Source organism: Camellia sinensis, chromosome 1 (genome assembly GCF_055761805.1).
Source record: "Camellia sinensis isolate YWXY chromosome 1, ASM5576180v1, whole genome shotgun sequence".
Lineage (NCBI taxonomy): Eukaryota > Viridiplantae > Streptophyta > Magnoliopsida > Ericales > Theaceae > Camellia > Camellia sinensis.
The window spans coordinates 222,789,809-222,800,355 of record NC_138961.1 but is presented as its reverse complement, the minus strand read 5'-3'; the positions used below and the strand labels follow the sequence as shown (position 1 = coordinate 222,800,355).

At 35.6% G+C, this 10,547-nt stretch overlaps 1 protein-coding gene across 1 annotated transcript; it reads right to left on the bottom strand.

Annotated features, from left to right (window-relative positions):
- Nucleotides 1-5,823: 5,823 nt before the first annotated feature.
- LOC145822581 (salicylic acid-binding protein 2-like) lies at nucleotides 5,824-7,987 on the bottom strand. The gene is made up of 2 exons (XM_082919949.1): nucleotides 7,604-7,987; nucleotides 5,824-6,108 (listed from the first exon to the last, which is right to left on the bottom strand). The coding sequence occupies exons 1-2, from the start codon at nucleotides 7,985-7,987 to the stop codon at nucleotides 5,824-5,826; spliced, it is 669 nt and encodes a 222-aa protein (XP_082776075.1).
- Between the last annotated feature and the right edge of the window lie 2,560 nt (nucleotides 7,988-10,547).

Below are 10,547 nucleotides of genomic sequence, written 5' to 3'. Positions count from 1 at the left end.
ACTTGGAAAGCTGTAAGCCCATAGGGCATTTGCTTTTGTTGTTAACATGTAATACTTTTTGTAATGAAACTCTTATAAAATGGAAGAATGTGGAACTTCTACATATCAATGCATATCTTTATTGATGGGTTTAATGTTGTTATTTTTGAGGGCATTACATAAGCCTTAGGTTCGGTCCTCAATATACGTGCACGTGTGCACGCATTTCGGTTGTCTCTTTTCCATCTCATGGCCACTGATGTGAGTGTGGCTGAGGTCCATTCATGTTGGTGTAAGTCCATCGTGCATTATGTATGCCACTTCAGTCTATAGCATTGCGTATGCTAGGTTACATGTTAGAGCATTGTGTATGCCATGTTACATCACGTGCATTATGTATGCCATTTTTAATCCATAGCATTGCGTATGCTAGGTTGTATGTTAATCGCATTGTGTATGCCATCTCATTTGCATCGTGTTTGGGATGGGAGTTAGCCCAAGCACGGGAAACGAGGTACGTTTCGTACTCCGAGTGACGGAATGTGTCTCAATTCCCTGTTTTCGACACTCCGGATTACCCATGATGGAGTTTAGGTCTTGTTGTGTTTTCATGTGCATTCATTTCACATCGAGTCGTGCAATTCGACTCCTCGGCTATCAAGCATCGAGATGCGTGATTAGTGGCACAAGGATCGAGGACTACACTCTCTGAAGAGTAGTCATGCATACATATGTGAAAATACTTTGCCATGCCCCTTTGTTGCTCTTAGTTGCAGCAAATCAGAAATCAGCGGCCTTCTGGAACGTTGCGCAATATTCCAAGAACAATTGCAAACAGAGGCAAACTGGGGCATCGTAATGGATTTCTGCGCAAGGCAACTCAAGCATGCATCATTCATCATTTGGAACAGAGCTGAGGCGGTCCATGGATTTGTGTGCTAATTTACTTGCTTTCCTAGTTAAACTGTTAATTAATTAGGGTTTTGTACTTATTCGGACTGTACTATTTATTCGGACTGTATATTATTTATTCGGACCCTCCGAGCGAGGGCACAACTGTAATAAGTGTGTGTGCGTGTGATGTATGTCTTCCAATCCCACGTCTTTCTCCCTTTTATTTATCAGTTTGTGATGGTTAGATTAGGACATGTTTCAATTAGCATACTTATGCTTGCATGTTTGCATCATTCATCTGTATTGCATGCACCGGGCTCGGCGTATCATACTAACTGCATTTGTATTTCAATTCCAAAATTGAATACGTGTTAGCTGTAGCATCATCATATGCCATTGTAGAATAGCCAAACCTACTATAGTTGCATTTTGCATGTGTTGCATTAGGCATTCCAGTATAGTTAGGATCATGCATGGATCTCTAACGTAGCTTTTGTTTTGGCTTGGAGTACTCGGTAAGTTTTATGCTTTAGCATCCTTACACGCGTGTGAGTGACTGCCATGATAGCATGCTTACCATGAGGCTATTTACTTATGTGATATACCTGTCTGAATGCCTGTGGGTGAAGGTTGGGTTATTTGGATTGGAACAATTAATTGAATGTGAGTTTTAAGCCCACTTGAAAGTGGCAAATCATCTTGTTTTCTAAGCCTGCCCGAGGGTGGCAAATCCACATCTTAGCCTACTTACGAGTAGCACCATCAAACCATTTTCAAATAAACAAACATGAAATGTTTTGTTCCAATTCAGGTGATCCAGTCTATACTTATATGATGTGCGCATCACATAGTAAATCTAGGCTAATAACCGGAATAAGAACGCATAATGTTTTCAAAACTAGATATCATGGTTAGTAGAGGCCGATCTTTGATCGGGCGAGCGGGGGTGCTCACGAAATGACCTTCCCCAATCGTACCCAAGTTCCCGAGCCGAGGCAACTTTGGTGATGACGGACACGTGGCCTTAGGCAACGAGTCAGGGTTTCCTAAATTTCCCAAAATAAAATATTTAGGTGGCGACTCTATATCTGGTAAAGCAGTCCATGTTTGGCACTTCTTTCAAAAAATCTGTTTTCAAAAACGATTTGTCGAATTTGGACTCTTTGATGATTCATCGGTCTTGCATTGCACTCTGTGAGATTAGATACAGGACCGTGACTTTGAGTCCTGAACTGTAGTGAGCCCAATGAACAAAACGGGACTCATCCTCCCGGAGCGTTCGAGGACGTCCACACAATCCCAAATGGGACTACAACTCATTCATTCACATTTCAATAACATTCTTTATTCAAACACTTCAAACTTCTTGCCATTTTTTGGATTCTCGTCCGCGGGAGTCGGCACCCAAATACACACATGTAAGGTTTCGGGACTTTCACCCTAGGCACTCTGGCTAACTTAATTTCAAAATGGAGTCCATCCCCTTTCTCCTCCCAAACAATGATACATATGCAATGTATTTAAAAGCGTTGTCATATAAAATGACTATCCAAATCACATATTCAATGGTTTAATTAAACCGTCATATTCAATGACATAATTCAGATGACCAGTTTCAATTTACCTAGTCCTCATATAGTTTCTACAACAATCATGGCTATCCTCCACCGATAACCCAAAATAGATATTTTTAAACAAATATACAATTTTTTAAACAGATAATTTATCAAATTTTCATAGGTGAGTGATTTATCAAATCCAACTACACCATTCATTCATATAACCTCCCAATTGCATATTTCTTATATCAATTTCATTATTTATATAAAATAATTATTGAGCACAAATTAGGGCAATTTTTTTCCATTTTCAAATATCAAGCTCAAGTCCAAATTTCATCATTTTAACCCCTGTAACCTCATATTCAATACCCCAAAATTTGGGCAACAACAATCTAGACTAACTAGTAACCAACCTATTCTAAACACGCCCAATATATTCCAAAACTCAAATTCAAAGAGTTAAAGGAGGAAAACAAGACATGAATGCAATACTAAATCACGAAGCCTAAATCCAGAATACAACAAAGGTCGGGTCAAAACCGGGATCGCTATAAAACCATCATCCCATAAAGCTAAATCATAAGTCTATCGAATAGAATTAAAACAAAAAATGAAAAATGACATAAACATTTGCTATAGCTCTATAGGCATAATAGTAGCAAAACTTGACTCAAGTACATATGAGTGACAAACTAACAACTTATCACATTGCCAATGTCTATTATCAAAATTGGAATATTTAAAAAAAAATAAACAATTAAGTGAATCAACTAAATTTTGTATTCAACCAATTTTATATATTTAAGATATATTGGGTTATTTTAGGAAGTAGGTTAAAAGCTAACTTTATGGCTTTTTTGATTTTTTTTTTTTTAAAAAAAAATATGTAAAAAAGTAGAGATGTGATATAACAAAAAAGAAATTAAAAGCGAAAAAGCTGCGTTTAACGTCATCCTCAAAAGAGGCCATTATGTTTAATATGAAAAACTTTCGGTCAGTTTTGGTTTAATTTGATGCATAAGGTGCCTAAATTAGTACCGAACCAAAATAATAATAATAATAATAATAACAATTTAAAAACCACACAGACCTATTCATATTAAAAGACTGACCCAATAGAGTCAGTTTGGTTCAATAATTTTGGTCGATTTTTCTTATCTCCCTAGTACTAGCCAAAATAAAAGTATTGGGTAAATGATATTTTTTGAAAAATATAACTATTACATATTAAAAAAAATATAGGTAGAGAACTCTTTTATGATTGTGGAATAAAGTGCTACAGATTTGTTTGTTAAAGATAGCGGAAATTGTGTCATACTCTCAAATTGAGAGTGGGCAATGTAAAAGTGTTAAGTCAACGTAAAAAATTGAATTAAATGTCAATAATATCCCCATATTAATCTTATTTTCCAAATTAAATCTTAATCCTAACCAAACCCTAACCCTAATTGTCATCTTTTATAAAAAAAAATTAATTTAATTTAATTTAAAATGTTATTAAATGAGAAATTGAGTTAAAAATTAAATAGTAGATTAAGGTAATTTTATAGTAATAAATTAGATTATTTAGATTAGTTTATGGTTTAATTTATATATATATATATATATATATATAGAGAGAGAGAGAGAGAGAGAGAGAGAGAGAGAGAGATATGTGTATGTGTGTAAATGTCTGATATAAAATGTTATTAAATAAGAAATTGGGTTAAAAATTAAAAATTAGATGAAGATAATTTTATGATTTAATTATATATATTTACATGTTTAATTTAAAATGTTATTAAATAAAATAATTTTAATAAGTTAAGGTGTTTAGTTTAATTTGTTAAACATATATATATATATATATATATATGTTTAATTTAAAATGTTATCAACTAAAATAATTTTACGATACTAAAATAGGGTATTTAATTTAATTTCTGATTTAATTATATATATATATATATATATATATGTTTATTTTAAATTTTTATGAAAATTAAAAATTATCTTAAGATAAATTTATGATAATAAATTAAGGTGTTTAAGTTAATCTTAGGAAAAATTGGTGAAACATCCATCTCCAACTTTGTATAGTAGGAGAGGTTTAAAATATTTTTTTAGGATGAATTACACTGACACCCCTTAAGGTTTGGTCTAATTACATTGTACCCCCTGACATTATAGAAATTACATTTTTATCTATGTGGTTAATAGTCTCATTTCCCAAACCCCATGCTTATATAAAAAAGGCAACAATTCTTGGTAGAAAAAACAGAGAAAGTGACATTAAAAATAATAATAATAATAATAATAATAAAGCAAAGGAAAGAAGAAAAAAAATAGAAAAAAAGAAAAAGGAAAGCAAAGTAAGTAAAAGAGAGTGTATGAATTCAATATTTTTTTTATACCAACGTTAATTCCGTCTAAATAATTATAATGATAGGGGGGTCAGTGTAATTTCCCAAATGTTAGGGGTGATATGTATTAAATCCAAACTTCAGGTGGTGTTGGTGTAATTTATCATTTTTTTATTAGCTACAGTCCCTCGATGAAATTTTTTTGTGATCATACTAGATAAATTTTGAAATTTCTCTGTGATCATATTAGAGAAATTTCTCTGTCAAAGTTAAAATTTCTCTAAGTCAGGCAAAATTTCTTTGTGTTAGGACCAAAATTTCTCTGAGTCGAATTTTTTCTGTAAAAATGTTGAGGGACCTTAACTACTATGAAAATATCGTTTGTCTTTATCTTATAAAATCTTAATATGAAGAATCTTTAAAAAAAATTCCTTAATCTTATGGTTTAATTTATGGAAATTTTATGTTTAATTTAAATATTATTAAATAAGAAATTAGGTTAAAAATTAAAATAATTTTATGATAAAGTGTTTAGTTTACTATGATTTTATTTGTTAAATATATGGTTAAGATAAGAAATTATATATAATAGAGAGAGAGAGAGGAGAATATACCAGAGAGAGAGAGGAGAATATACCATAGATGTAATTGACTAATTTTGTCCTAAGTCGATTGGCACATTAGTCCAAAATCATAATGTTCTTATAAAGGGATAAAATATTTTGAAGCAAAACTATAAGGGGGTAAAATAAATTTTGTCATTTTAATTATTTTTATCTTTTGTCTTTTTAAATTCTTACTCAAAAACATCATTTAAACACGGCCTAAGTGTTAAATTAAAAAAAAAAAGGAGAAATAAAAAGCAAAAAAATATACGATTTGGTAGAAAGTTTGAAAACAATCACAACCAATGCAACAACGACAATTTTATTAGCACTCAGCAATTTTATTATCACAAATTAAAGGGGGGAAAAAATATCATGCTACAATCAAAACATAACATATAGAAGTCTTTTTCAGGTTGCTTTATTTGCCATCTCATATTTTTAAGTGTGCTTATTAGCAACCTCTAAGAGACAGTAACAGAGTTCTCGAGGCTTTGAAAACATTGGCATATGATCTACACCCTTGATCTCCTTCACCTCTTTCATTCCCTCGTTGTTTTCGATCATCCACCGTTGGAATTCCTTTGGTGTTGCGTGATCATTGTTGCACACAACATAAACCCGTGTCACCGATCCATAACCTTTATTTGAGAAGTTATTTGCCTGTGCCAAATCTTCTAAAAATAGTAACCCTGTCCTCACCAAAATTATTGCCAGTGTGAAATCCTGTAAAAATAACATATTAACTTGTAGTATGTCTAGAAACACAAAAATTAAATTCAGATTTGAATATTAAAATCATATGATAATATTTTTTTCCCGATTTTGTGTTTAATTTTGAGATAGAGAGGGAGAGAGGATGGCTTACTTGGATGGGGCATAGTTGGTAGAGTTTGGATGCCAAAAATTTGGGGCCAAAGAACATTGATGTTAGGGGCACTTCTAGAGTACCATAGGATTCGAAAAATGTTTGTTGACCCGAATTTGTGTGGCTCGAATGGTTCGAATATATCAAAACGATGTCGTTTTACACTCAAAATGATGTCGTTTCAAGCCATTCGAGACATGAATTTTCGGGCCACCTATCATTGTTGATAGGATTCAAACTTTGTGTCCAACCATGACTCTGGGGTTGTCCCCTTAAAGTACTGTAGCAAGAAGAAAATTAACCAAGAAACAGACAACTCAAAAAAAAGTTTGTGAACTTTAATTTATGAAAGTTTCTTATTCTTGAAAAAAAAAAAAAAAAAAAAAAAAAGACAACTCAAAAAGTTTTTCATTTGATAGGAGTAAGCAAAATGTGAATAAAAAACAGGCAACTCAAAAGTTTATACTTACACTATATTTGGTTAGGAAATTTAAAAAGAAAAATAAAATGTGAAAAAAAATATAGTCACATTTTATTTAGTTTCATACACATTTTCACTTTTCCTTACCAAATTTATTCCTAAATTTTCAACCAAACACAACCTTATCAAATCGTAGTCGCTTCACTAATATTAAATATTATTCAAGCATTAACAGTACTATGTAAATTAATAATATGAACTTATTATTATTTCAAATTAAAAAAAAAAATCATTATTCACTAATGTGAATTTTTCTCAATCTAAAAACTACTTGTTATTAGAAAAATGAGAATGAGAAATTTTAATTTTTACACTTTGATTATTAATTATTATTAACTTAGGAAAAACTGTACCAAATAAATAACCCAATAAATGAAGCGGGAAGTAGAAAACAAAAGATCATAAATACGTGTAGAGTGTATGAGTGATTAAGGCGTTTCTAGCATTAGTGGCTGGGCCTTGTAACTGTATGACTATTTTTATATCTGATTCTATGATTAATTTCTATATAATCTGTACCTGTTCGATAAGAGCATCTCCAATGCACTAGGCATATAATACTTATTAGTTAAAATGCCTAGTGTAATTCACTTTTTTCAATTCTAATGCACTAAGCATATGATTAGGCATTTTGGCTCAACTCATATTCACTAGCTACATGTAGCTAGCCTTCAACGCTAGGCAAAATGTATTCAATCATTAGGATCATTTCCCTCCATCTTTATTGTTGACGTGGCATTCTATAAAATTAATAGTATTTGGATAAATAGCTAAAATAAAGAGCATGGTTAGAGTAAAAACATAAAACAGTTGATAGGCAAAATAAAATATATACTTTATAGTAATATTTGGATAGGTAAAATACCTACTACCGTTGGAGATGCTCTAACAAACGAGGGTTTGTGCACAATATTAGGCATGAAAGCAGTGAGGAAGACAGCAACGGAGATTTTCTGTGAGAACTTGTCAATGGCAAGATCCAAGTTCAAGCCGCCAACATTGTGCCCAACGAGAACCACCTTTTCGCCCTGAGGAAGCGATTCCATGACCTTCATCAAGGGCTCCATATAGTCATAAAGAGTGCGAAGCTCTTCTATCTTCTTCATGTTGATACCAGAGGCCGAGAGGTCGAGAGCAGTGGCCTTGTGGCCATGAGACTCCAGCAGTGGTTTGAGCTTGTACCAACACCAAGCTCCATGGCAAGCACCGTGTACTAGGAAAAAATGGGTCTGTGTTTGTTGTTTGGTTGCTTCCATCTTTTTGTTTGTTGGTGATCGTGCGTCTCCGATGTGGATGGATGTTCCCTATCTTGTATGTATATAGGTAAGAAGCAGTGCTACATATAGACGCACAATCATTAAGTGGATAATAAATTAACACTGACACATATTCTATCATATTATTATGGATAAAATTATAAATACATTTTAATAGTTGTAAATATTTTCTTTATGAATAAAGGTGGAGAGTTTTAATTTTGGAATTATAAAGAGAGCTTTAGTAATGTGATAAGAAGTGGAGTTTATATGTGATGTAATATATGTGTCTATTTTTTTATTTTTTGTTTTTTTCTCATAACATATCACTAGAGCTCGCTTTAGAGCTCTAAAATTAAAACTCTCGATCATTATTGTTTTCTAATTTACAGGATAAGGGAATAATGGGAAATTATTAATCCATTGCTTGCTTTATATGGTACTAAAATTTTAAATAATTTTAATCATAATATAAAAAGATTATAAAAATAAGATGATTTGACTGTGACATCAGTTGGCCCACAAATGGTTTTGGCCCACTACTTAGAGCCCAACTCACAACTCAAGCACTAAAGCCCAACACCCTCGAGAACCCAGAGCTGAATTAGGAACGAATGGCATCCAAACACGTGTCAAGCAAGGAACCAGCCAAATAAGCAGACAAAGATCCTGCAGAGTTATTGCACCACACATCAGCCATTAATGAGGCTTCTGCGACATTAAATGCGATAAACCCTTCACGTCGGAACGAGCAACCTCACCATGAACAAGGCAAGCTAGAGCATAGACTTTCGGCCAACATGACAGGTCGGAGTGGACAAGGAAATGATGAACAAAGGATATAAGGAGGTTTCCAAGACACACAAAAGGTTAAGCTCTCAATTCTTATACTCTCTCTCTCTCTACACATCTTTACTCGCTCCTAACTTGATCGTCAAAGGGTCCGCTGGGGGACTCCCGTTTCCCGTTGGACACTTTTGCAAGCACTCCAGTGAGCTCAGTGTCTAGGGAACGGTATAGGAAGCGTGGGTCAACCCTACTCGCCCTCCAGGAATCCGCAGTATCATCAGTTGGCGCCATTTATGGGAACGCCACTTCGGGTAACAGTTGTGCTCATTATTGCTAGAGACTCATTCCCGATAACTCCTCCTCGTCAGCCATCTAGGTGGATGGTCACAACGAGATCCATGGCTTCTCAATACAACGTCGTCGACCCATTATTGTGCTCATTATTGCTGGAGACCCATTCCCGATAACTCCTCCTCGTCGGCCATCTAGATGGATGGTCACAACGAGATCCATGGCTTCTCAATACAACGTCGTCGACCCCCAAGCCGACCCTCCCAACCCTCCCAACCCATCCCAGTACTTCACAGAACTCACCAACAGCATCAACCGCTTGGCCGAGCAAAACCAGGCCTTGATCAATGCCTTGCTCCAGCGAAACCTCCCTATAACTCCTCCACCACCACAAGATATCCCTCCCAATCGAGAACGAACCCGAGCCATCCTTTCCAACAAGCTCACCTCTCTAACTTGAGGGTTTGCAGCCTCTACCTCAAGACATGAACCCACCACCTCGGGGTTTTCACCCGTCAATTCAAGCACCTGCTCCTGAAGGAGGGGCTAGTAGTGTTCAACCCCTACTGCACTCTGAAGGTGACAATGTTCCTCTCTAGGATACGGAACTCCGAGCCATGAAACTCCAGCTCCAAGGAGTCATGCAGAATATACAGAATAAACCCTCCACAACAACCAACTTCCTATTTGTTGCCTCCATCAGGGACAAACCCCTACCCCCCAAGTTTAAAATGCCCTCGACCGACTCATTCGATGGCATAACGGACCTGGTTGGCCATTTGGAGACCTATAGGACCCTCATGATCCTCCATGCTTTTCCTGACGAGATCATGTGTCGGGCTTTCCCCGTGACGCTTAAGGGGTCAGCTCAGGTATGGTTTAGTCAGCTGCCATCGAACTTTGTCTCTACTTTCCAACACCTAAGTGATTCCTTCCTGAGCCATTTCATTGGTGCTCAGCGCCAGCGGCGCCCGACAACTCAAGTGCTTAACATCCGTCAGACGAAAGGGGAATCACTACGTAACTATGTCACCCGTTTCAACATTAAGGCCTTACAGGTGGTAGAAAACGACGACAAGGTCATCCTCACAGCCTTCATGGCCGGTTTACGACCATTTGATTTCCTTTTCTTCCTTTCTAAGAACCCTCCAACCACCATGGTCATCCTCCTCTCCAAAGCCCAAAAGTATATGAATGCCGAAGATTCTTTAGCAGCCCGCTAAGATACCACAACAAAAAATCCAACCCCTCGAGAAAAAAGAAAGGAATCTGAAAGCAGACCCTTCCACTATACCCAACAAACCCCTCAGTATACTGACCGCCTCGCTCGAGCCGACTGGTCAGCACCTACCTGACCTCCTAGTCTGTTCGACTGATATACCCCCCTCAATTCCCCCATGGAACAAGTCTTGAACCAGATCCAATGAGATTACAACCTGAAATGGCCACAACCATCACGATCTCCCTTTAACCGACGAGA